Here is a 27712-nt window from a genome sequence, read left to right as displayed (position 1 = left end):
GAAAGGCTGGCTCACATCAACACCATTATCCCAGAAATCCTAGACCCAATCCAATTTGCATACTGCCCCAACAGATCCACAGATGATGCAATATCTATTGCACTCCACACTGCCCTTTCCCCCTGGACAAAAGGAAGACCTATGTGAGAATGCTATTAATTGACTACAGCTCAGCGTTCAACACCATAGTGTCCTCAAAGCTCATCACTAAGCTACGGACCCTGGGACTAAACACCTCCCTCTGCAACTGGATCTTGGACTTCCTGACGGGCCGCCACCAGGTGGTAAGGGTAGGTACCAACACATCTGCCACACTGATCCTCAACACGGGGGCCCCTCATCGACGGGGCTGTAGTGGAGCAGGTTGAGAGCTTCAGGTTCCTTGGTGTCCACATCACCAACAAACTATCATGGTCCAAACACACCAAGACAGTCGTGAAGAGGGCACGACCGCAAGGCACTACAGAGGGTAGTGCGTACGGCCCAGTACATCACTGGGGCCAAGCTTCCTGCCATCCAGGACCTCTATACCAGGCAGTGTCAGAGGAAGGCCCTCAAAGACTCCAGCCACCCTAGTCATAGACTGTTGGTTAAGGGCTTGTAAGCATTTCAGTGTAAGGTCTACACCTTTTGTATTCGGCGCATGTGAAAAAAATAAAATTTGATTTGATTTGAGCTTACCTTCCCCAAATCCTCATCTTAAAGTGGCGCTCCAGTCTCCTTTTCACCTCATTTAACACCTGCTTTACTTTACAAAAGGTACATCTCAATAGGTTGTCCAGGTAAGTCATGACATAGCACAAGGGGGGTTGGGCCTTTCCTCTTTTGTTTTCTACTGCTCCTCCATTGTTCCTCTAGCAAGAGTGAGGCTGATGACATCACGACTTCCCATCAAACCAACTCCTTGAATGCCCTACTCCTTGAAGTTTTCAGTTGTGTCTAAAAAACACTATTTTGCTCAAAACATATTTTTTTTTATCCTTTAGTGTGTGTACTTTACTGTATTTACACTTGGGATATCACTTTCCAACAGGAAAAGTTAAAAAATCACTGGAGGATGTCTTAGGGTGGAAAACTGGTCTAATTCTTAGGGGCAACTTCCTCCTATTCCTAGTGTGGTGACTGAGTAGTGAGTAAGGACACTCCAGGGAATTGATTCAGACAGGAGTCATCCTCACTGACATTTGCAGTCTTCGAGGAAAGATCTCTCATACACACATGCTCCGAGGCGCTGGGTAGGCCTGCCATTTCTCCTCAGTACAAACGTGTTTAGAGAGCTAATGTGTTTCAATGTTGTGGTTTTTCATATCTCTACTCCTCTCTTCTCCTTTCCTCTAGGAATGGATCAAACCATCAGGGAATGGGTCAAAGTGTTTGGGGATTATTTTTCTATTTCATGCACAGCTGCTCTGTTGTCATGGATTAACAGAATCTGTGGTGAAATCCAGCAGGATGTGTGTATGTTGGGCTATAGCTCGGATGTTTGAAGTTAGAGTGGGTGGGCATGTAAATTCCAAGAGCATTTGGTTAGTGATAACATTAACTCCCAGTGATAACTAAAACCAAAATGTACATATTTACATGATCTAAATTCATTATATGGTAATATGGTCTCTTTGATGTCTGTAAAGGACAAACAAAGCCTTTGATTGCAACAGAAGCTCTGTGTAGGAAATGATACAAAGAAAGAACCTGGGTAGGTGGGAGCTGTGGCATGCAGTGGATAGTGGAGCAGTGCATACACACAAACACACACACAGAGACCATATTATATGATAGTGTGTCGGTGCATTGCATTCAGCAGCTGTTAACCACCACCACTGATATAGGGGAGACCTGTCTCTGTGTGAGAAATTCATTACCATGTAGTGTGGGTTTAGTCAGGCATGGCTGTGAGATCAGAATATTGTGTGGAATCCTACTGCAGTTCTATAGCTGCCACCATGTATGGGAAGACTGGGGCAAAATGAACACTTCAGTCTGTGTCTCCCTCCCATGCAGCTGCAGGCATTTCCTTTAAACGCCCCACATTCCGACATGTAATTGCTCAATCTTGCTCTCACACCTCCTTCCTTGCTCTTTCTATCAGTATGGGGCTCAGGTCACACATAGGCCTACCGATGTCAAGCACAGGTCTCACCACCATATATGCTATTATAGACAGATCATCAGTAATGCTTTATTACATGTTATAAGCATCAAATTACAACATTCATTATTTCTGAATGTAATGCATTATCAGACAGTCAGCCTACAGTATATCTCAAATCATCTAATAGGTTGCCACTGTGGTATTCTGTAACCTGCCGCACTGGTTAAACAATAATGTTTCCATATATACTACATGACCAAAAGTATGTGGACACCTGCTCGTCAAACAGCTTATTCCAAAATCATAGGCATCAATATGGAGTTGGTCCCCCCTTTGCCTCTCTTCTGGGAAGGCTTTCCACTAGATGTTGGAACATTGCTGCGGGGACTTGCTTCCATTCAGCTACAAGAGCATTAGTGAGGTCGGGCACTGATGTTTGGCGATTAGGCCTGACTCGCAGTCTGCGTTCCAATTCATCCCAAAGGTGTTTGATGGGGTTGAGGTCAGAGCTCTGTGCAGGCCAGTCAAGTTCTTCCACACCGATCTCGACAAACCATTTTTGTATGGACCTCGCTTTGTGCACGGGGGCATTGTCATACTGAAACAGGAAAGGGCCTTCCCAAAACTGTTGCCACAAAGTTGGAAGCACAGAATCGTCTAGAATGTATGCTGTACCATTAAGATTTCCCTTCACTGGAACTAAGGGGCCTAGCCCGAACCATGAAAAACAGCCCCAGACCATTATTCCTCCTCCACCAAACTTTACAGTTGGCACTATGCATTGGGGCAGGTAGCGTTCTCCTGGCATCCGTTAAACACAGATTCATCTGTCGGACTGCCAGATGGTGAAGCGTGATTCATCACTCCAGCCGACGCTTGGCATTGTGCATGGTGATCTTAGGCTTGTGTGTGGCTGGTAGGCCATGGAAACCCATTTCATGAAGCTCCCGATGAACAGTTATTGGGCTGACGTTGCTTCCAGCGGCAGTTTGGAACTTGGTAGTGAGTGTTGTAACCGAGGACAGACTATTTTTATGCGCTACGCGCTTCAGCACTCGGCGGTCCCGTTCTTGTGTGGTCTACCACTTCGTGGCTGAGCCATTGTTGCTCCTAGCCGTTTCCACTTCACAATAACATCACTTACAGTTGACCGGGGCAGCTCTAGCAGGGCAGAAATTTGACAAACTGACTTGTTGGAAAGGTGGCATCCTATGACAGTGCAACGTTGAAAGTCACTGAGCTCTTCAGTAAGGGCATTTTACTGCCAATGTTTGTCTATGGAGATTGCATGGCTGTGTGCTCGATTTTATACACCTATCAGCAACGAGTGTGGCTGAAATAGCCAAATCCACTCATTTGAATTGGTGTCCACATACTTTTGTATATATTGTGTATTTCTATGGATGGCATTTCTAGGCTGGTGGTAGGCTACAGTAGCCTGCCTTACCACACCCCCATTCCCCCCATTCCCCTCTGATACCAGCCGTGGGTAGGCTACATTTAGATTCCTAGGGTGTACATGCAGCTCACATGACTGCTGCATATTACTGTAGACGTTAATTGTGTCAAGATCGGCAGGAAAACCAATGGGTTTCCTCTCTGTATGTGTGTGTATGTGACGTAAGGGAGGCGGGTCGGAGGCAAGTCTGTGTGTATGTGTGTGAGCGAAAGAGTGTGTGTGGAAGCCTATCCGCCAGGCAGTCGGCTCCTGCACTGAGGCACGGTGTGTTGCGCGGCTGATCTCGCATTGAATGGACTAGATTTTTCCCAGCCACGTAAGTACACACCACCGCCGGAAAGAATGTCTTGCTGAATCAAGGGAAAGGCCTGGGAAAGTCGGCCATCCCTTAATTCCAGCAGCTGAAACAGTCGACGACAGTTACTTCGGTTTTTAAAATTAGTCGCAAAGGACATCCACTTCCGAACACAACAAAGGGCTACGAATTCTGGATGGTTTTCTCTCCATATTTGGTCGATGGCAAATCCCGAAGCTCGCTGCATTTGTGGAACGAACAAGGCCCATCTGACACTGACCTGGTAGCTATGAAGCAATAGCATTGCTTTTGCTATCAATAATTAATGTTGATTTAAATATAGCCTACCGTAGCTTGCAACGTCGGTGCGATTTTAACCGCGGTTACTTTGTATGGTCTCAGTCTGCAAGCTATTAGACGGATACATTGTTTCTATTTTCTAAAACGTGTAATGTAATTAAATTAATCTGCGGGCTAGCTTTATGCTAAATCTTTAATCTAGCAGTCCAGTCGTCATTACAAAGCTGACATTCGGTAGGTTTTGAGTGTTTCTTTTATAGCAAATCGGCATTGCTGTCTCTAGCACTCTGGAAAAGCGTTTATGCTCAAATGCAGCACTATCTCTTCTGCAAAGGGCTGCCGTGCGTTATGGTGCAGTGAACAATGATTTTGTTTTAGTCCTACAGCTGGGTAGATAAAGACCACATATTGCAAACATTATCTTAGAATTGCATCTTTCTTTGCATGTATTGCATATGAGCCCTCCAGCTGTACAGATAAAGGTTGACATAGCCTAGCCTACGTATTACAGTGTAATAGGTGCACTTGCAAGGATAGCGCAAAACATCATCTAGATATATTTTTTAAACGGCAGCTACAAAGTATTGGGCCACAAAAACCAATCTATCGACTAAAGTTTACAACCCAAAGAAGTGCTGCTACACATCCCTGCCTTCGAATAGAAGAAGACCCCGATAGTTTGGAAGTATTTCGGAATCCTGATGAACATACAGAGATCAAATCCCATCAACATCTCGCGTTATGGGAGATCACGGCACAAAGCGACCGATTTTGAGGAGTTATCTTGCCTGAGGACTACAGAATCCAGCCAGAGTTTCAGCCCTAACCTAGGATCCCCTAGCCCCCCTGAAACACCAGATTCCTCCCACTGTATCTCCTGCATCGGGAACTACCTGCTCCTCGAGCCCTTGGAGGGGGACCACGTTTTCAGGGCCGCCCACCTGCACACCGGGGAAGAGCTCGTATGTAAGGTGGGTCCTCGAGCTATAAGAGTTTTATGGGCCCTTGGGTTGATTGACGGTTGCATTAGCAATAGAGAGAATGCAGCAGATATGGGCCTACATTGTAGCGAACGTCATGCAAATTCCAATCATCTCGAGGAGATCACACTAGCCTAACCATAAAGCACCATATTTGGTCAATCCACCAGGGTCAAGTTGCAAGTTGACTGTAGAATATAATTATAGCACTATAATAAACCTGAATTTGCTCACAATAAAGCCATCTATTTTAGATAGACATTAGTTACATATACAGTAGTTACATGTTTATAGCTGTAGGGCAGGCCTATCTGGTTGCCTTTTAAAATGCAAATTACCCACGGACTGTCCAATAGGGCATGCACAACTAAACAATGCACTGTATAGATAAATACCCGGTGTTGCCGCGAAATTTGTCTCCTGATATTTTATGCATGAATTGGAAATAGAGACGACCGAACGAGTAATGGAAAAGTGAATGAAGTGCATAGCAGGCAGACAAGCAGGCTGCTCAGCTCGCGCGTGTCTCGAGAGCTATGTGGGTCTGGTTGCATGATGTAACGTCGACAAAGGAGTGAATAACCGCTCTCCCAAACTAATAGCCCGTGTAGCACTACCCAGTCCTTTGTTCCTCATTGTTTAAAAATGAATATGAGGTTTTCCTCATTCTCCTGCTCATGCAGCATGGTCTCATATACTAGACGTAATATAGTAAACGTAAATCCGGGACACTGAATATAGGATGATATGTTAAGTTTGGTATGATTACATAAGACAGATGGTTACTTAAGGCAAAACTAAAGTAGGGTGGTTGGTCGGGCGTATAACGCGAACGTCTAGCAACCCAAAGGTTGCGAGTTTGTATCTCATCAGTGACAACTTTAGCCTTTTAGCTAATTAGCAACTTTGCAACTACTTACTACTTTTTAGATACTTTGCAACTAATTAGTATGTAGCTAACTCTAACATTAACCCTGTTAGCTAACCCTAATGTTAGCCACCTAGCTAGAATTTGTAACATATCATAAGTTTAGCAAATTCATAACATATAGTACGAATTGTAATTCATAACATATCATACGAAACGGGTGATGGAGATCCACAAATGAATGCATACCATACGAAACGTAGCATACAGTATCATACTAAATGGAGTTGAACTATTTACGTACAGAATAATACAAAACGCTCTGAGACCAGGTTGGTGCATAGCACATGTGCTCAGGTTTTCATTACTACCAAAATGACCCACCATATCCCACAAGGTAAATGGATGTATAAAATAATAATGTTTCAGTTTTTCTAGTGCAATATGAATATAATACATTTCATTGTAGTTAAATCTCCAACTTTGCATGTTGTTGTTTTTCTCATAGCACACACATCACCAGAGGGCCTAAAAGATCCGATATGTGGTTGACTTATTGGATAGGACTTCAATTTGTTCATAGGGCAACCTTTTGGCCTTTGTGTCCACCACTGGACAGTACAGTATTGACTTAACTCTATATTATGATTATTGGCGCATTGGATACATGTACCCTTGGGTACATTCAAATGATTAACCCTAAACAGGGTCATAAAATTGGCCTGATTAATAGAACAAATGTTAGGCTAAAAGCACACAGGCCCCATAGGAGCACAGTCCTAGAATAGGCTAAGGCCCTAAACTGTGTTCCAGTGGTAAGAGAACGGCCTTTGGCACTGTAACTGCCACTGCCAGCGAGCTATATTTATACATCTGACCTCCATTTCTACTGAATGTTGCCAAGCAACATCAAAGATCAATTTGTAATGTCAGAATTGACAGTTTACTGCCTAGGTGTATTAGTAGACCCCAGCTACAACTGTAGACCTTGAGAAGTACACACTCACTGCGGGGTGAGCCAGAGCCTACTGTTTTTATTGACTTGTAGTCGAGAGGCTCGTTCACCTGGGCTTCACTTGCTGAAAGTCAAGGTGGAGAACTGAGGGAGAGGGGTTACTATGGAAAACCGGGGCAGCCTGTAGCATATGCAGGAGGGTGACAGCGACAATGTTACAGAATGTTCACATTCAGATAGAAATGTATGCATGCAGAATATGGAATGGTCACCCTGCAGGTCTATTACCTTTCTATCTACAGCAGCATTCTAAATGTTGCACCCCATGGAATAAACCTTGGTCTGAAGGTTCTGGAGCACTGGGGGTGGAGGACTATTCAGTAAGGTGAAACATTCAGAACTTGGAGAAATATAGAGCTTGCCCGGTTCTCTATTCTACACGATGATAGGCAATCACATCTGCTCTAGTCTACACAATGTGCTGAACAATGACTATCAACTCCATTGGATACTAAACTCCTTCCCCCTCCTTTCTCCCCACCCACCCCCTTTCCCTGCTCCCTCCCCCTCTCCAGGTGTTTGAGATAGGCCGTTACCAGGAGTCCCTGGCGGCCTACTTCGCCCTGGGCAGACATGAGCACATCAACCAGGTGGTGGAGATCCTGCTCGGGGAGCAGCGGGCCTATGTCTTCTTCGAGAGGAGCCACGGAGACATGCACTCCTTCGTCCGCACCTGCAAGAAGCTGCGCGAGGACGAGGCCGCCAGGCTCTTCCGTCAGATAGCCTCGGCCGTGGCGCATTGCCATGATAACGGCGTGGTCCTCCGGGACCTCAAGCTGAGGAAGTTTGTCTTTAGGAACGAGGACAGGTGAGAAAGGGGGTGGGGGAGGGGGAGGGGGGATGAACGAGTCTCTCACCTTATGCTCATTGTAAATTGATATGAATGTAAATAACCCTGCTCTTTACATGAAGTTCCACCTTTTATTAACACTGTAATTACTACAGTAACAATGTTGTCGTAACATAATAATGAAGTTGAGCAGTTTCTATTTAGATCAGAGGTCGCCATATTGGAGGTATGCAATATAACTAGGAGTACACACACATGTATGTGGCTTGGGGACAAGCAGGGTGACTCCTGGATACAGACCAGCTAGCTGAACTGCTGTTAAACTGGTGGACAGTGTAGCAGAGATGCCAGGAGTTGCTTTGTCTGACAGATGTTCAATTACGTTGGGATTTACCATGTAAGGCTGTGGCACAGAGTAATGAATCGGTTCTACACCGACATCAGCTAGTGCAGGCTGTAGTATATACTGACCCCTGGTGGTGGGCTGTCCATATTTATCATTATAGTGATCCAGGAGAACAGTGATAAAAAACATATTCTAATGCTGCTTTTTTAACTGACTGTCAAAGCAAGCATGTGCTGTTCCTGGCACTGACTGGATGCCCTCTATCTGAATGCCCCTGCCCAGACACACACTGAGCTCAAGTCAGCTTTGTGTTTTCTCCTCCAATGGTTAAGGTTACATTGGGCGAAGGGTAAGCTGATCCTAGATCTGTTCAGGACCTCATTCTGCTCCAACCTGGCAGTGGAGTAGATGCCCTTTATCTATGTGAATGTATGGCTGCGTCACCCTCTGGCTCTGCTCATTGAAAAGGGAAGCTGAGCCGACTACCACGCTCATTTAATAGCACTCTTAACGACCTTGGCTGCCATGACAGGGCCAACCAGGTTGGGATGTGACAGCTGAATGATTGATGGGGGCAGAGCTTGGTTCAAGGGGGGTGAAGAGAGACACTGTGGGGTGGGGACTGGGGGTGCATCTAATTCTAAGTGTCTTCCTTCCTCTGCTCCTATCCTTGTATCCTCTCCTACATCTGGACTGATCGGAAAAAACAAGCTAGCACGAGATGAAAACATTTTATTTTTTTAAATCGCAGCAGTACAGTGGCAGGCTACTGGGAATCTGCTTTCGCCTATCCAGCTCTTTCAAATCAGTGCAGATGAAGGAAAGGAGATGAGGAGACTGGAGAGGAAGCCACTTCAGACTATTCAGAGTCACCCTGGCCAAAAGCCAAGTCCCAGAGCTTTAGTGGCAGGCCAGAGAAGGGAGATAGGGAGAGAGAGAGATAGGTGACCCAGTAAGTTGATATGGCCACAGCAGTTACAGTATTTGCAGTGTGTGGGAAACCTGCTTATGTCATCATGGTTGAATTGACCTCTCACTGTCCCCCAGGAAAGGTTATAGGTCTAGAACCCAACCTACAAGCATTGTCCTTAATGTACCAGACAGTGACCTTTTAACCCAGCAACGTGTTTTAATGTATTTTTAACGTCTTTATGGGGTCATACTTAACATGAGATGCTATGTCAGCAGTAGTAAGAAATATGCCAACCTCTCTATTCTATTGGCTACATAGAGTGTTTGCTGGTATGTATGTTGTAGGTAGCTCTGTTAGTGACATTTCTAAATGGGCTGCTTATAAAGGCAATTGAGGTAATGCATTGATTGCATACTCTCAACTACCTGAAATCAAGCTCCTAGAACACAATAAATCTGAACAAGTGAAGCGGACGGTACAAAATCCCACAATTAACATAAAGTCAAGCCTAAGCACAAATCAGTGGAGGTGTGTGTTTGCGCACTTGTGCACATGAGTGGGTGCGCGTGTCACAGACAATAGGAAGACATTTTCTGAATATGCATTAGCCACTGCTGGCTGCAGCTCTGCTCTTCTCCTTAATTAACCTTTTACTGCAGTGGGCTAAATCACTGTCACACAGAGTGTTTCTTGGTCATCTTAAACAAATCTACTTTGTAACAAAAGTATACACCTCACACACATCTTAGTCCTTGAGGCATCACTACAGACCCCCTGGTTCGATTCCAGGCTGTGTCACAACCGGCCGTGATTGGGAGTCCCATAGGGCGGCGCACAATTGGCCCAGCGTCGTCCGGGTTTGGCCAGTGTAGGCCGTCATTGTAAATAAGAATTTGTTCTTAACTGACTTGCCTAGTTAAATAAAGGTGAAATAAAATAAAAATAAAATATGGGGTTTAAAAAAAGGAGACACCTGTACCATGTCAGATATAGAGTTGAAATGTATTCAATTTTGAGTTTGCATCCCAATATTACACTTTATATACATCACAGAAGACAAAATAAAGAAATACCTGTTTGACATAGAAACACTGGATTTTCTGCGTTAAAAAAATATATGTTTATTATGAAATTATGAAAAATATTAATAATAGGTCATTTAACTGCAGGAAAGGGCTACAGTGGATGAAGTGTTCAGTTCTCCCAGAATATGTGTGTGTGTGTCACTAAGAGCCCCTCCCACATAAACAGATGGAGACACTTTAGGTGGAGCCTCACAAGTGTCCCTTTCTCATCTGTGTATAGGGTCTGTATACCGTGAGCCACTCCAGAGCCCTCATCAGTCATGGTGCCTCTGAACAACCCATCATTATGATCAGCAGCTCTCAGAGAAACATGGCTGTGAAGGTCTGCTTTGAAAAGAGACAAGGCTTAATGGGTCTCTTTTTAAAAAAATACACTGATGATGATAACCCTTTTGAGGCTTGATTTCCGTTTTGAAACTCTTCTTACCGCATGCTGACTCAAGGCCCCTGAACTGAAGTCGTCCATAATGGTGGTTCTTTGTTGGGCTGGAGTGGTCTATTGAATCAGCTGGGCTATAAATAGGCTGATGCATGCTGGGTGCGCTACTCTTATCTCTGTGAATGGAAATGTCAGATGTAAGCCCCCGGCATTATGTGCTCTACGTAATTTAATGTCCAAAGCTATGGATCGAAAACATGCGGATGATGTCCATCACAGTGAATTACATTGTGCTCCCACTAGAAGAGGGCAACTGCCTACAGTGATCAAGAACTGTGCGGCAGAAGCGTTTCTATACTCACAATGTACTTTTGATTTTATGGCCCAATTACATTTTAAATTAGAAAATGCGTCATTGTCCATCGGTTATATAAAGGTCAGATATGATTCTTATCAGAATGGATTTTGTATTCATCCTCCTGTGGAAAGAGGACTCTGGGTATTAATATTTGTTTGTTGTCTGTTCTTGTCTCCCTCCAGGAGCCTTGTGAAGCTGGAGAGCCTAGAAGACACTTACATCCTGGAGGGCCATGACGACTCTCTGTCAGACAAACATGGCTGCCCTGCCTACGTCAGCCCCGAGATCCTCAACGCCAGCGGCAGCTACTCGGGCAAGGCGGCCGACGTCTGGTCCCTGGGCGTCATGCTCTACACCATCCTGGTGGGCCGCTACCCCTTCCACGATGTAGAACCCGGCTCCCTGTTCAGTAAGATCCGCCGGGGCCACTTCAGCATCCCAGAGACCCTGACGCCCAAGGCCAAGTGTCTGATCCGGAGTATCCTCCGCCGGGAGCCTGCAGAGCGCCTTACGTCCCGGGAGATCCTGGAGCACCCCTGGTTCTTATCCTCCGGGGCAGCAGGTGGTGCTGTGGTCCAGGGGAGAGGGGAGAGGGAGCAGGAGCAGACTGTGCCCGAGGTGAACATGGAGGAGGAGCTGGATCAGTTCTTCAGCTGAGCAGACATGAAGCACAAAGGGAGGACTACGCCACAACGCGGAACAAATGTGACACGCTCGGAAAGAGCCTAACGGTAGATTAGTTGTTTAGCAGGTGAAACATTGTCACTCACAGAAAAGGTGTTTCCATCTTTTTTTCCTTTCCATTCCATGGAAAACCAACCTCGAGGCGGAGCCAAGTGGTGAATGGCGTACAAACATCACAGGGGCAGGACTTCTGTTAAGAGGAGTTTGCCGCCACTAGACATGCAAGTCGCAAACAATGTAGCAAACATAATTATTTTTTTGGGGGGGGGTGCATTTAAAAGTAGATACATACGACATGTTGTGACGCTACAGAAAGCACGAAGGGACACAAGACCACAGCCAAGGAGAACAAGACACATGTCAGTCAGTCAAACTGCTACTACACTCCTCTATGAGTTTTCACATGACCAGGTATAAATTGCCCGCTAACCACAGATCTAGGATCAGATAACCCAACCCTCAATCCTAAACTGAACCATTATTAGGAGGATTAAAACAATATCTGACCCTGGACCAGTGATTAGGGACAACTTCTACCTAATCTGTTCTAACAATCATCAGGACAGATGACCTCATTTTTATTTTCTCACTCAGTGTTTGTCTCTCATTACCTAACATGACCTTTGACCCTAGGTTATAAAGCTCTTACTGACATAGAAGACGGATACTCACTCAATTATTGCACGTACCCGTCTTCAGAAACCTGTGTGCTTCATCATCTTTTTCTGTATAGCCTTATTCCTCCCCCACTTATTGTGTGCATTTCTTTTAAAAAACAATGTTCCACCACCATTCATTTATAAGGCTAGGTTTTAAGTCTGATATTACATTTACATTTTAGTCATTTAGCAGACGCTCTTATCCAGAGCGACTTACAGTTAGTGAGTGCATACATTTTCATACTGGCCCCCCGTGGGAATCGAACCCACAACCCTGGCGTTGCAAACGCCATGCTCTACCAACTGAGCTACACGGGGCCTTGATATCACCTTGTTGTATTAAGCTATTCCATTAAATTGTTACTGCTGCTTTGATATCTTCTCCTTAACCTTAATTTGTAACCTCTCTCTCTCTCTCGTTAAGCCTTCACCACGTGGCATAATGCGCTTGATTTGTTTAGGTTCAGTGAACAATCGTTATCACCTCTCTAGACTCACTTTCTCTATTTAAGTTTAGCTTTTCATTTGTAGGAACGGAAAACGTTACGTTTTATTTAAATTGTAACAACAACTATATAAATATAAATATATATATATTTAAAAAAACATTGCAGGGTTTTTCTTTTTCAGAGATTCCTTTTTCATGTATGTATTGTAGGCAATATTTTGGACACAGGACAGTTGCGATGGGAAAAAGGCTGTCCGAAGTTTTTAGAAAAAACTATTAAACTTTTATGCCAGTATTTCTGTGCCCGCACCACCCATGCCAACTTCAGTCACCCTTAATATATTTTATTTTGAACTTGACACCAATTATTAAAAGATACTATTACAGTAACATGTTCTGCAGTAGCCCATGTTGATTTTCTTCTGCCTGTGTAGGTCCTGTGAAACTGTCCTGTTCTGAATGGGTACCAGTGGACATGTTTTGTCGTATCTCAATGTTACTTGAATTTGTGTTTTTATTAACTAGTCCTCGGCATGTGCCCTATGAATGCTATCACCTGCCTAGCAGGGTGAAACAAAACAAGCTTGTTTTTTTATTAAAGTAAAAACATTTGATCAGAAATGTTCTATTTTGAGTTGCTTTTAAAACTGACTATTGCTTTTATTTTGTTTAATAGAATGAGCTGCCCATATTTGCGTTAGTGCTGGTTTGGTGCTAATGTTCAAGGAGTCTTTTTGTTTTGGAGGGGAGTGATGCATGGTGGGAATTCTGCCTCAGATGTTCTGATTGTAAAATGTAACAGATTTAGGTGTTTTGTCCAAATTTATTCAGTAAATAAATTGTGAACTGCACATTGGGTTTGATTCTTCTCTTAGCACATCATAGATATTGTATCTTTATAACATTAGGCCTCTGTATGTTATTACTCAAGCCCTCTGATGTTTATTACAAAGTGCTTTATATCAGGGATTGCGTCATGTCTAAACATTAGCTCAGGCCGCAGTGATGTAATCGCTGCATTTTCCTGGAGTACATTACAGTATGACCACTTTAGACATCTTTGAGTGAGGAGCACCTAAACACATTAAAGAATGTCTCAATGCTTAAGTGCTGAGCTCACAGTGTTAAATAAACTGATATAATAGTACCCCAATTAAGCATAGTGTATTTGACCACACACGATGTTGAGATTTTCCGCATTTTAGACTATACATTAGGCTAGTTCACTTCAGATACTCTGCTAATGCAGATAGTATCCATCTGTTACACACAACAGACTTGGGCAGAAAATAGTAGTATTTTGTAGTTTATTTGAAAATACCAACTTTTCAAATACTCAATGTAGTCGAATATAGTTTATATAGAGTTTCAACTAAAAGGCAACTATTTTCTTTGATATTCAAATACAGGTCTCAGAAAAACAAATGATATTGAAAGTATTTTGAATACAGTGCATTCGGAAAGTATTCAGACCCTTTTACTTTTTCCATATTTTGTTACGTTACAGCCTTATTCTAAAATTGATTAAACAGTTTTTCCCCTCATCAATCTACACACAATACCCCATAATGACAAAGCAAAAACAGGTTTTTAGAAATGTTTTCAAATATTACATTTACATAAGTATTCAGACCCTTTACTCAGTACTTTGTTGAAGTACCTTTGGCAGCAATTTCAGCCTTGAGTCTTCTTGGGTATGACGCTACAAGCTTGGCAGACCTGTATTTGGGGAGTTTCTCCCATTCTTCTCTGCAGATCCTCTCAAGCTCTGTCAGGTTGGATGGGGAGCATCGCTGCACAGCTATTTTCAGGTCTCTCCAGAGATGTTAGATCAGGTTCAAGTCAAATCAAATCAAATCAAATCAAATTTTATTGGTCACATGCGCCGAATACAACAGGTGCAGACATTACAGTGAAATGCTTACTTACAGCCCTTAACCAACAGTGCATTTATTTTAAACAAAAAAGTAAGAATAAAACAACAACAAAAAAAGTGTTGAGAAAAAAGAGCAGAAGTAAAATAAAGTGACAGTAGGGAGGCTATATATACAGTAAAATAAAGTGACAGTAGGGAGGCTATATATACAGGGGGTACCGTTGCATAGTCAATGTGCGGGGGCACCGGCTAGTTGAGGTAGTTGAGGTAATATGTACATGTGGGTAGAGTTAAAGTGACTATGCATAAATACTTAACAGAGTAGCAGCAGCGTAAAAAGGATGGGGTGGGGGGGCAGTGCAAATAGTCCGGGTAGCCATGATTAGCTGTTCAGGAGTCTTATGGCTTGGGGGTAGAAGCTGTTGAGAAGTCTTTTGGACCTAGACTTGGCACTCCGGTACCGCTTGCCGTGCGGTAGCAGAGAGAACAGTCTATGACTAGGGTGGCTGGAGTCTTTGACAATTTTGAGGGCCTTCCTCTGACACCGCCTGGTATAGAGGTCCTGGATGGCAGGGGAGCTTTGCCCCAGTGATGTACTGGGCCGTACGCACTACCCTCTGTAGTGCCTTGCGGTCAGAGGCCAAGCAGTTGCCATACCAGGCGGTGATGCAACCAGTCAGGATGCTCTCGATGGTGCAGCTGTAGAATTTTTTTGAGGATCTGAGGACCCATGCCAAATCTTTTTAGTCTCCTGAGGGGGAATAGGCTTTGTCGTGCCCTCTTCACGACTGTCTTGGTGTGTTTGGACCATGATAGTTCGTTGGTGATGTGGACACCAAGGAACTTGAAGCTCTCAACCTGTTCCACTACAGCCCCGTCGATGAGAATGGGGGCGTGCTCAGTCCTCTTTTTTTCCTGTAGTCCACAATCATCTCCTTTGTCTTGGTCACGTTGAGGGAGAGGTTGTTGTCCTGGCACCACACGGCCAGATCTCTGACCTCCTCCCTATAGGCTGTCTCATCGTTGTCGGTGATCAGGCCTACCACTGTTGTGTCGTCGGCAAACTTAATGATGGTGTTGGAGTCGTGCCTGGCCATGCAGTCATGGGTGAACAGAGAGTACAGGAGGGGGACTGAGCACGCACCCCTGAGGGGCCCCCGTGTTGAGGATCAGTGTGGCAGATGTGTTGTTACCTACCCCTTACCACCTGGGGGCGGCCCGTCAGGAAGTCCAGGATCCAGTTGCAGAGGGAGGTGTTTAGTCCCAGGATCCTTAGCTTAGTGATGAGCTTAGAGGGCACTATGGTGTTGAATGCTGAGCTGTAGTCAATGAATAGCATTCTCACGTAGGTGTTCCTCTTGTCCAGGTGGGAAAGGGCAGTGTGGAGTGCGATAGAGATTGCATCATCTGTGGATCTGTTGGGGCGGTATGCAAATTGGAGTGGGTCTAGGGTTTCTGGGATTATGCTGTTGATGTGAGCCATGACCAGTCTTTCAAAGCACTTCATGGCTACAGACGTCAGTGCTACGGGTCGGTAGTCATTTAGGCAGGTTATCTTAGAGTTCTTGGGCACGGGGACTATGGTGGTCTGCTTGAAACATGTTGGTATTACAGACTCAGTCAGGGACATGTTGAAAATGTCAGTGAAGACACTTGCCAGTTGGTCAGCACATGCTCGGAGTACACGTCCTGGTAATCCGTCTGGCCCTGCGGCCTTGTGAATGTTGACCTGCTTAAAAGTCTTACTCACATCGGCTACGGAGAGCGTGATCACATAGTCGTCCGGAACAGCTGGTGCTCTCGTGCATGCTTCAGTGTTGCTTGCCTCGAGCGAGCATAGAAGTGGTTTAGCTCGTCTGGTAGGCTTGTGTCACTGGGCAGCTCGCGGCTGTGCTTCCCTTTGTAGTCTGTAATAGTTTTCAAGCCCTGCCACATCCGACGAGCGTCAGAGCCAGTGTAGTATGATTCAATCTTAGACCTGTATTGACTCTTTGCCTGTTTGATGGTTCGTCGGAGGTCATAGCGGGATTTCTTATAAGCGTCCGGGTTAGAGTCCCGTTCCTTGAAAGCGGCAGCTCTACCCTTTAGCTCAGTGCGGATGTTTCCTGTAATCCATGGCTTCTGGTTGGGGTATGTACGTACGGTCACTGTGGGGACGACATCATCGATGCACTTATTGATGAAGCCAGTGACTGATGTGGTGTACTCCTCAATGCTGTCTGAAGAATCCCGGAACATGTTCCAGTCTGTGCTAGCAAAACAGTCCTGTAGCTTAGCATCTGCGTCATCTGACCACTTTTTTATTAGCCGAATCACTGGTGCTTCCTGCTTCAGTTTTTGCTTATAAGCAGGAATCAGGAGGATAGAGTTATGGTCAGATTTGCCAAATGGAGGGCGAGGGAGAGCTTTGTATGCGTCTTTGTGTGTGGAGTAAAGGTGGTCTAGAGTTTTTTCCCCTCTGGTTGCACATTTAACATGCTGGTAGAAATGAGGTAGAACGGATTTAAGTTTCCCTGCATTAAAGTCCCCGGCTACTAGGAGCGCTGCATCTGGATGAGCGTTTTCCTGTTGATTAATGGCCTTGTACAACTCATTCAGTGCAATCTTAATGCCAGCATTGGTTTGTGGTGGTAAATAGACAGCTATGAAAAATATAGATGAAAACTCTCTTGGTAAATAGTGTGGTCTACAGCTTATCATAAGATACTCTACCTCAGGCGAGCAAAACCTCGAGACTTCCTTAGTATTTGATTTTGTGCACCAGCTGTTGTTTACAAATATACACAGACCGCCACCCTTTGTCTTACCAGAGTCTGCAGTTCTGTCCTGTCGATGTAGCGTATAGCCCGCTAGCTGAATGTTGTCATTGTTGTCGTTCAGCCACGACTCCGTGAAACATAAGATATTACAGTTTTTAATGTCCCGTTGGTAGGATAACCGTAATCTTAAATCGTCAATTTTATTCTCAAAAGATTGAACATTGGCTAATAGGATTGATGGGAGAGGCAGTTTACTCGTTCGCCGTCGGATCCTTACAAGTCTGGGCTCTGGCTGGGCCACTCAACAACATTCAGAGACTTGCCCCGAAGCCACTCCTGCATTGTCTTGGCTGTGTGCTTAGGGTCGTTGTCCTGTTGGAAGGTGAACCTTCGCCCCAGTCTGAGGTCCTGAGCGCTCTGGAGCAGGTTTTCATCAAGGATCTCTCTGTACTTTGCTCCGTTAATCTTTCCCTCGATCCTGACTAGTCTCCCAGTCCCTGCCGCTGAAAAACATCCCCACAACATGATATTGCCACCACCATGCTTCACCGTAGGGATGGTGCCAAGATTCCTCCAGACGTGACGCTTGGCATTCAGGCCAAAGAGTTCAATCTTGGTTTCATCAGACCAGAGAATCTTGTTTCTCGTGGTCTGAGAGTCTTTAGTTGCCTTTTGGCAAACTCCAAGCGGGCTGTCATGTGCCTTTTACTGAGGAGTGGCTTCCGTCTGGCCACTCTACCATAAAGGCCTGATTGGTGGAGCGCTACAGAGATGGTTGTCCTTCTGGAAGGTTCTCCCATCTCCACAGAGGAACTCTAGAGCTCTGTCAGAGTGACCATCGGGCTCTTGGTTACCTCCCTGTCCAAGGCCCTTCTCCCCCGATTGCTCAGTTTGGCCGGGCGGCCAGCTCTTGGAAGAGTCTTGGTGGTTCCAAACTTCTTCCATTTAAGAATGCTGGAGGCCACTGTGTTCTTGGGGACCTTCAGTGCTGCAGAAATGTTTTGGTACCCTTCCCCAGATCTGTGCCTCGACACAATCCTGTCTTGGTGCTCTATGGACAATTCCTTTGACCTCATGGCTTGGTTTTTGCTCTGACATGCACTGTCAACTGTGGGACCTTATTTAGACAGGTGTGTGCCTTTCCAAATCATGTCAAATCAATTGAATTTATCACAGGTGGACTCCAATCAAGTTTTAGAAACATCTCAAGGATGATCAATGGAAACAGGATGCACCTGAGCTCAATTTCAAGTCTCATAGCAAATACATTTGCAAATATTTCTAAAACCCTGTTTTCGCTTTGTCTTTATGGGGTATTGTGTGTAGATAGCTGAGGATTTATTTTTATTTAATCAATTTTCAGAATAAGGTTGTAACATAACAAAATGTGGAAAAAGTCAAGGTGTCTGAATACATTCCGAATGCTCTGTATCTCTCAGAAAACCAAATAATATTTGAAGGTATTTGAATATATTATTAAGTTAGTTGAAAACAAATAAATATGTATTTGATGGTTGCCAAATATTTGATGAACCAAAAACTACAATATTTAATTGAATTAGTCTAAATATATGATCATTAGCATATTTTCATAATGAGTGAGACATAAGGTAATACAGTAACACTTGACATCAAGTTATTATACATGTGTAGTAACTTTGTGATTATTGTTACACAGGCACATAAACTGTTTAATGTTAAGTGTTTCTGACAATGCCAACAGTAACACAATATGACTATTAAGTGTCCAAAGGAAACTAAATATTCCAAAACTGTCTTCTTGAATCAACAACAGCCAAGGAGGGTGTAAAATAATGTTAGTTTGTATTCTGTGTGTTTGAAACAAGAACACACCCTCAGATGGACAAATAGGTTTGAAATGGTTTTTGCTAAGCATCCAACTTGCTGTTTGAAATGTTTGCAAATGGCTTTGAATTACTCTGCAGTATTTTTAGGAATCATAACATTAATTGCAGCTTTCAACCTTTTCAGTGGCATGTTGAAAGAGTCATAGAGTAGTGGAGTGTCACAACTTATTTATACTTATCTGTACAAGATATCATTGGTTAATTGGTTTGACTTGATGTACACCTGGGGCAATGGATATTCAGGAGAATGGATATTTACTAAACGTTCAGATAGAAATGTGCTGTGTAGATCCAATATGACTGTCAGATAGATTGGAATAGTATAGGAGATTGTGTGACCCCTGTTCATTCTATGTCTATCTTCAACATGCAGTTCCAGATACAGCCCTGCCTATGGCAGTGGTGATCACGACATTTTGTCAGCCGGTTATTGTCATGCAAATGATGCCAGTCTCACGGTAATTGACCATTAATTAACATAAACACGTTTAGCATCTCCAGGCCTCCACACATACAAGCCGCTGATGCATGCCTTTGGAACATCTACATTAAAAAATCTAATAAATCAATTTAATATATACCATCACAATAATTACATTATTATTTATTTTGGGCAGGTCTAAAGAAACATTATGATATGAAGAAAATGTATTTCAGAACAACAGAATATGAGTTGGCCTACTGTATGTTATCTGGCTACGCTCCAGGCCATAGGCTGTAGGCTAGTTAATTTAGCTGACAAGATATGCTTATAAATCCTGTGCCATTCTTTTATATAATTTTATAGTAAGAAGAATATCATTTAACTTAGCTGAATAAAATAGAAAGGATATTTTTCACATTCCAGAGCAAGTGCACATATGAAGTGGCTATGTTGAGTGTAAAAGTGATCATTTGAAACAGGTCCTTTTGCTAAATTTAGAGTTATTTGGCAACGTTAGTTGTGAATGATACAAACCTTAGAATGTCTAAGAAATCAAAACATATACAGTGAGGGAAAAAAGTATTTGATCCCCTGCTGATTTTGTACGTTTGCCCACTGACAAAGAAATTATCAGTCTATAATTTTAATGGTAGGTTTATTTGAACAGTGAGAGACAGAATAACAACAAAAATCCAGAAAAACGCATTTTAAAAATTTTATAAATTGATTTGCATTTTAATGAGGGAAATAAGTATTTGACCCCCTCTCAATCAGAAAGATTTCTGGCTCCCAGGTGTCTTTTATACAGGTAACGAGCTGAGATTATGAGCACACTCTTAAAGGGAGTGCTCCTAATCTCAGCTTGTTACCTGTATAAAAGACACCTGTCCACAGAAGCAATCAATCAATCAGATTCCAAACTCTCCACCATGGTGGCCAAGACCAAAGAGCTCTCCAAGGATGTCAGGGACAAGATTGTAGACCTACACAAGGCTGGAATGGGCTACAAGACCAACGCCAAGCAGCTTGGTGAGAAGGTGACAACAGTTGGTGCGATTATTCGTAAATGGAAGAAACACAAAATAACTGTCAATCTCCCTCGGCCTGGGGTTCCATGCAAGATCTCACCTCGTGGAGTTGCAATGATCATGAGAATGGTGAGGAATCAGCCCAGAACTACACGGGAGGATCTTGTCAATGATCTCAAGGCAGCTGGGACCATAGTCACCAAGAAAACAATTGGTAACGCATTACGCCGTGAAGAACTGAAATCCTGCAGCGCCTGCAAGGTCCCCCTGCTCAAGAAAGCACATATACAGGGCCGTCTGAAGTTTGCCAATGAACATCTGAATGATTCAGAGGAGAACTGCGTGAAAGTGTTGGTCAGATGAGACCAAAATCGAGCTCTTTGGAATCAACTCAACTTGCCGTGTTTGGAGGAGGAGGAATGCTGCCTATGACCCCAAGAACACCATCCCCACCGTCAAACATGGAGGTGGAAACATTATGCTTTGGGTGTGTTTTTCTGCTAAGGGGACAGGACAACTTCACCGCATCAAAGGGACGATGGACGGGGCAATGTACCGTCAAATCTTGGGTGAGAACCTCCTTCCCTCAGCCAGGGCATTGAAATTGGGTCGTGGATGGGTATTCCAGCATGACAATGACCCAAAACACACGGCCAAGGCAACAAAGGAGTGGCTCAAGAAGAAGTACATTAAGGTCCTGGAGTGGCCTAGCCAGTCTCCAGACCTTAATCCCATAGAAAATCTGTGGAGGGAGCTGAAGGTTCGAGTTGCCAAACGTCAGCCTCGAAACCTTAATGACTTGGAGAAGATCTGCAAAGAGGTGTGGGACAAAATCCCTCCTGAGATGTGTGCAAACCTGGTGGCCATCTACAAGAAACGTCTGACCTCTGTGATTGCCAACAAGGGTTTTGCCACCAATTACTAAGTAATGTTTTGCAAAGGGGTCAAATACTTATTTCCCTCATTAAAATGCAAATCAATTGATAACATTTTTGACATGCGTTTTTCTGGATTTTTTTGTTGTTATTCTGTCTCACTCTTCAAATTAACCTACCATTAAAATTATAGACTGATCATGTCTTTGTCAGTGGGCAAACGTACAAAATCAGCAGGGGATCAAATACTTTTTCCCCCTCACTGTATGGGCTGCATGATGCAACTATAGGATATTGATGATTGGGAAAATGTTTCAATAAAAGCTTGCACTCTGTTCCTTGCCTCAGGCTGCACACGCTGTTCTCTCATGAAGTGATCATATTTTCACCCATCAGACTATTCTCAATTTAATCTTGTCTTTACTAATATGTAAAATATATTTTGATTTAGAATGGCCCATGATCAAAGGGGCAGGGGAAAAAATACATGTCATCCGTACGCACTCCAATAGTGAATGGAAGACGCTTTCCCGCAGTTCGTTTTTCAATCATGCCAAGTAGGCTACTCCCGTTTTATAGCGGAGCATGTGGTCAACAGCTGAGAAATATATAGTAGCAACCATCAAAACTCTGCTTTCACACATGATTGCATATAGAAATGTCTGGGCTTATTTCACTCCATGCATCAACCACTGTTTGAGGAGCATGCAGCCTCTCGCTGGGCAACAGGTGATATTCCGCCCCAACTCTGTATGCCATGGGCTCTCCAACCCTGTTGCTGCAGCTACCCAGTGCTTAATTTGGGAAACAAAGTGAAATATGTTCAGGAACATCAATAGCAACATGTTTTCACAAGGAAACATATTTCATTAAACTGTCGACAGTCCCTCTATCTGCGTGCTCGAGAAAGGAATGAAGGAGAAGAGAGAGAGGAAGAGATGGAAATGCACGGTGGTGAGATGTTCTATAGCTAAAGGTAATGTATTAGCCTAATCATCATGAAAATATAAAAAATGCCCTATTACTAGGCTATTCAAAATCGAATACAAATTCACTATAATTGTAGGCTAACTCAAAGCTGCCGTGCACAATCAATGAACCAAGAGCATCGCCTAGGCCTATACATTCTCTCCCAGACTCATGGATAAAACGTTTGAAGAGTAGCATAAGGTAACCAGTCCATCCAGTATGCATAATAATACAGTCGACACTCAAAGGCGATTACTAGAATTTGTTTAATTTTGGAGTATAGGCTAGACCAAGACATCTTGAATCTATATATATTTTTTTATGTTTTTCTGCCGTGCGTAATATGTTATTAGGCTATGTATTGCAGGCTCTAATGGCACAATAATTATTTTAATTCAGGGATTTTTTCGGGCTTGGGCTCGAAAATAGGTTTATGGATATGCATAAGCTCTAATATGCTTATGGGTGTTTTGAATTAATCACCTTAGAAAGCGCTGTTTGACTTGAAACAACATACACAACGACCATGTTTTCCACTCAGTTTCAACCTGTTGTTGTACTTCTTTCTTCAAATGAATCAATCACAGTGAGGTGAGTTTTAAAAGCATGATACTGTTTTGATGATAAGTGTTTGATGTGATTTTCGATTGCATTTGCATTGATGTCGGAGTGGTTAGAGGGACAATAGAGTGGTGAGTACCAGGTCATTAGTAACTTGACAGTCGTTAGCAAGTTGGGTACTCAATGCATGTCCAGAGTGCACAAAATTAGATTAACTTGACTCAATGGTCACGTGGAATTTGACTGCAGTCATGACTCATGACTGTCGATGTGGCGGTAATAGGTCACCGCAACAGCCCTAGCTCTGCCATTAGTTGAAGGCAGCCAATCCAATAGTTTCAGAAAAGTAGTAACTTCCAGAGATCTGTATTCAAATAGTTTTTAAAAGTTGTCATTTTTTGGGATCTGTATTCAAATAGTTGTAGTCACCTCCAAAGTAACTATTTGTTCCCCTGGAAAAATAGTTACTTTCCACAAAGCATAGTTAAAACTATAGTTATCCCAGGTCTGACACACAAACCTGTCCTCATATACCCTCTCTCTCAGGAGACATTTATACCTAACAAACATAACCACTGTCCTCTAAAGCAGTGAATTATCTCAGCCTGTCAAACAGACATACTAGACATTTATAAAATGTTCTCTCTTCCCAGAGTCCTGCAGCACAGACCAAAGGCACAATTACTGAGGCCGCTAAATTTGGCGGAAGCTCACTGTCGGATAATCCAACAGATATAGATTTAAAGGCTAATTTAGTTGGGATCTGAGAGCAGAAAAGGACCTGAAGGACAGAAACTACTTATCCCTGAATAACATTACAACCATGGCTGCTGTGCCCATTAACTGATAGACAGGAGATGTGCGATATTAAGCTGCTTCTGCCAGGCAGTGCCATTCGAAAGTCTCTTTAGAAAAGTGTGCTTTTGACATTGTTACCTCAACAAAACGATCCATTTAACCGCGTTATCAGATATGCATGGATTATGAAAAGATCGCGACTCTCTCTTGTGTGAGAAAGAAGACAGAAAGGATTTTCACTTTCATCTCTTCACCACCTCTCCTCTCAACCTTGCAGACATTCAAATAACAATCAAACAATCATGTGAAAAGCTCTTCACAAACCAATTCCTGGTAGTTCTCTACTCTCACAAGCGTGCCCAAAATATATGTTATGTCAATTTTGCCATGCCAATGTATTTTCAATGTTTTTGATAGGCCACCTGACCTTTCCTCGCTCCTCGGACTGACCTTCTTCTGTCATTGAATCCCACTACAGGAAAGGACTTCACATCTCATTTGTCCCTCCAATAGTGAACATCATCTGGTGTGTGTGTGCGTGTGTTGTTGGTGTTGCACCTGTCATGTTTGTGCAGAGTAATCCAGATTAAGGTTATGTCCATCAGATAAGGGAAAGGGAGGCAGCTGCTGTGTTATAGGCTGCAGATACAGGATGCCTGTCCAGATTATACATACACAAACATATTACTGATAGGGAATGCTGATAGCCTCTCATTCACTTGCCTCAGCATCATTTTATGACCATCATTTCTTTATCTAGAAAATAGCTTTTTTCCATTGTCAACATTTGTTCTTATTTTACATTTGTGTAGTACAGTCCTTGTTCTTGTCTATTGATGTTCTGTATTATGTCATGTTCTATGTTTTTTGTGGACCCCAGGAAGAGTAGCTGCTGCTTCAGCAACAGCTAATGGAGATCCGAATAAAATAGACTGGACAAAAATATAAATGCAACATGTAAAGTGTTGGTGCCATGTTTCATGAGCTGAAATAAAAGATACGCAAAAAAAACGTATTTCTCTCAAATTGTGTGCACAAATTTGTTTACATCCCTGTTAGTGAGCATTTCACATTTGCCAAGATAATCCATCCACCTGACAGGTATGGCATATCAAGAAGCTGATTAAACAGCATGATCATTACATAGGGGCACCTTGTGCTGGGGACAATAAAAGGCCACTCTAAAATCTGCAGTTTTGTCACACAACACAATTCCACAGAATTGTACTATTTGTACTATTTGTACTATTTAATGAAGCTGCCAGTTGAGGACCTGTGAGGCATCTGTTTCTCAAACTAGACACTCTAATGTATTTGTCCTCTTGCTCAGTTGTGCACCGGGGCCTCCCACTCCTCTTTCTATTCTGGTTAGAGACAGTTTTACGTTGTGAAGGGAGTAGTACACAGCGTTGTACGAGATCTTCAGTTTCTTGGTAATTTCTCGCATGGAATAGCCTTCATTTCTCAGAACAAGAATAGACTGACTGTAATGTCTGCACCTGTTGTATTCGGCGCATGTGACCAATAAAATTTTATTTTATTTGATTTGATTTGACTGACGAGTTTCAGAAGAAAGTTATTTGTTTCTGGCCATTTTGAGCCTGTAATCGAACCCACAATTGCGGATGCTCCAGATACTCAACTAGTCTCAAGAAGGCCAGTTTTATTGCTTCTTTAATCAGCACAGCAGTTTTCAGCTGTGCTAACATAATTGCAAAAGGGTTTTCTAATGATCAATTAGCCTTTTAAAATGATAAACTTTGATTAGCAAACACAACGTGCCATTGGAACACAGAACTGATGGTTGCTGATAATGGGCCTCTGTACGCCTATGTAGATATTCCATTAAAAAATTACCAATTTCCAGCTACAATAGCCATTTACAACATTAACCATGTCTACACTGTATTTCTGATCAATTTGATGTTATTTTAATGGCCAAAAAAATTGCTTTTCTTTCGAAAACAAGGAAATGTCTAAGTGACCCCAAACTTTTGAACGGTAGTGTATATCTAGAAAAGCAGAAAGCTACAAATCATGAGAATGTTCAGGGACATTTCTCTCCAGGCTGCACAGTGAAGTGCCACTAGCACATGGGTAAAGCGGAACTGTGCTACTCTGCCCTCTGGTGGTGACTGTAAATAACTATCATCTATGGGTTTTGTGTTGAACCAAACCTGTGTTTAATTGTTGGAGAAAGTAGCAGCTACCCACCTGACAAAAACTGGTTGAATCAACAATGTTTCTAAGTTATTTCAACTAAAGAATTCATGTTCGATGAATCAACATGGAAAACTGATTGAATTTGAAAAAAGACATCAACGTAAGGGAACTTTTAACCTAAATCCAATGACATGGTGACATTTCTTGATTTCACGTTGAATTCACATTTGCTGACAACTCAACCAAATGTAAATGAAAACTAGACGTTCAACTGACGTCTGTGCCCGGTGGGTAGACTCACCTCACATATAGATTCTTCCAGCTTCCCAACAGTAGTTACATAAACAACGATAAAAAACTGCCATAACCTACACATTGTTGGTTGGACTCTCAGCAGTCTATATCTAGATGATCCCAGATAGGAAGGAATTGGTTGCAGGATTAAGAGTGAGAGGCAATACACACAAACGCAAAGAAACAAACACACACATTGAGGGAGTGTGATTAAGTTGACCCCCGGTGCACCGGGCTATAGCCCATGACTTGAAGGGCGAAAGAAGTGAGGGAGGAGAGCCCTTCTCAAATCAAACAGTAATCTGCACCACTCGGTCATGCTGTCAACAAGGCAGCTTTTCATTGGGAAGGCAGATAAAGCGTTTTTAAAAAAGCAATCACTTTTGCCTGTAAAAACACAGAATCCTACTCATTACTCTACGTGATTAGCCTACGTCACGTTTGTTTTGAGCCGACTTTGTCGTCGGCCAATGCGTGGCACCTGACTCACGCCCGGGAGGCAGCCCGGTTCCAAAACGAATGCAATCAATGCTAACCCGCTTAACCTGGGGCATTAATAGAACTCCCTCAGTGTGATGGTGACAGGTGTGCCTGTGTGCATCACAGTCGTACCCAAGTTCAACTAAGTTCTAAAGTTCCCCAGCTTTGCTACCAGGGTTGGGGTCAATTCTGAATTTCTGAATTGTATTCAATTCAAACAATGAATTTGAATTGGCCACAACCCACAGGAAGCATAATTTGAATTGAATTTGAATATAAAGAAAGTAGAATGGAATTCAAAGCAATTCAACTGAGATGTGAAACATGAAAGTCTAATTTTCTTTGACAAATCATTTATCAAAATGTTATGCCATTTATTAACGCAAAGAATACACATACCATTTCAAATATTAATTTGATTATAACTCAAAGATGTCAAACAATATTTTTATTTGGCATGAAGTGTTACATTGGTCCCTTCCATACTGCAGTGTTTGATCTAATGCATTCTGGGAAATGTATTTTTTTCTGATATTTAAAAACATTAAGGGAATTATGAATTATTATAGACAACCCACAACATGATCTTAGAATATTTCCAGACCACTGTAATTACTTAAAATTGTTTTAGGAGAATGAGTTTTAAAAATTGTTACAGGAGGGGGTCGCAGTTCCGGAGAGACCCACTAGGTGTCATCCTCCGACAACCTTAGGCACCTCCTCACTCACAGTCTGGACTAATCATTATCTTATTGGTGTCACCTGTGTCTACCTGTTCACTTGTGTATTTATGCCCTCACTTCACTGTCTTCCCTTGCTCAGTTTTCTCTGCTAGTTTCTCTATGTCCAGCAGTACTTCGCAGTGTCTGATCGGAAACCTATGAACAGGTACTTGAGAAGTGTTCTCCCTGTTTCGTTATTTGTTTCAGTCTTACAGTGAGGGAAA

General features: G+C 43.0%; 1 protein-coding gene across 2 annotated transcripts; it reads left to right on the top strand.

Moving 5' to 3' along the window:
• The first annotated feature begins 3743 nt into the window (after positions 1 to 3743).
• On the top strand, positions 3744 to 12313 carry LOC121552071 (tribbles homolog 2-like). Of its 2 annotated transcripts, none has more exons than XM_041864761.2 (3): positions 3744 to 5117; positions 7525 to 7817; positions 11063 to 12313. In XM_041864761.2, exons 1-3 carry the CDS (start codon positions 4848 to 4850, stop codon positions 11535 to 11537), a joined length of 1038 nt encoding a protein of 345 aa, XP_041720695.2. In that variant the 5' UTR covers positions 3744 to 4847; the 3' UTR covers positions 11538 to 12313. The 2 variants fall into 2 exon arrangements, with proteins under 2 accessions (XP_041720695.2, XP_045067248.1); XM_045211313.1 differs by having other exon boundaries at positions 3746 to 3867.
• Positions 12314 to 27712: the final 15399 nt, after the last annotated feature.

This window comes from Coregonus clupeaformis, chromosome 36, assembly GCF_020615455.1.
Source record: "Coregonus clupeaformis isolate EN_2021a chromosome 36, ASM2061545v1, whole genome shotgun sequence".
NCBI classification, from domain to species: domain Eukaryota; kingdom Metazoa; phylum Chordata; class Actinopteri; order Salmoniformes; family Salmonidae; genus Coregonus; species Coregonus clupeaformis.
The sequence above is the reverse complement of the archived record's forward strand: the minus strand, read 5'-3'. Positions and strand labels throughout refer to the sequence as shown.

Coding starts and splice junctions, on each gene's coding strand:
- LOC121552071 (XM_041864761.2), top strand. CDS start 4,848: ATGAACATACAGAGATCAAATCCCATCAACATCTCGCGTTATGGGAGA. Junction 5,118..7,524: donor GGGAAGAGCTCGTATGTAAG/GTGGGTCCTCGA, acceptor CCCCCTCTCCAG/GTGTTTGAGATAGGCCGTTA. Junction 7,818..11,062: donor GTCTTTAGGAACGAGGACAG/GTGAGAAAGGGG, acceptor GTCTCCCTCCAG/GAGCCTTGTGAAGCTGGAGA.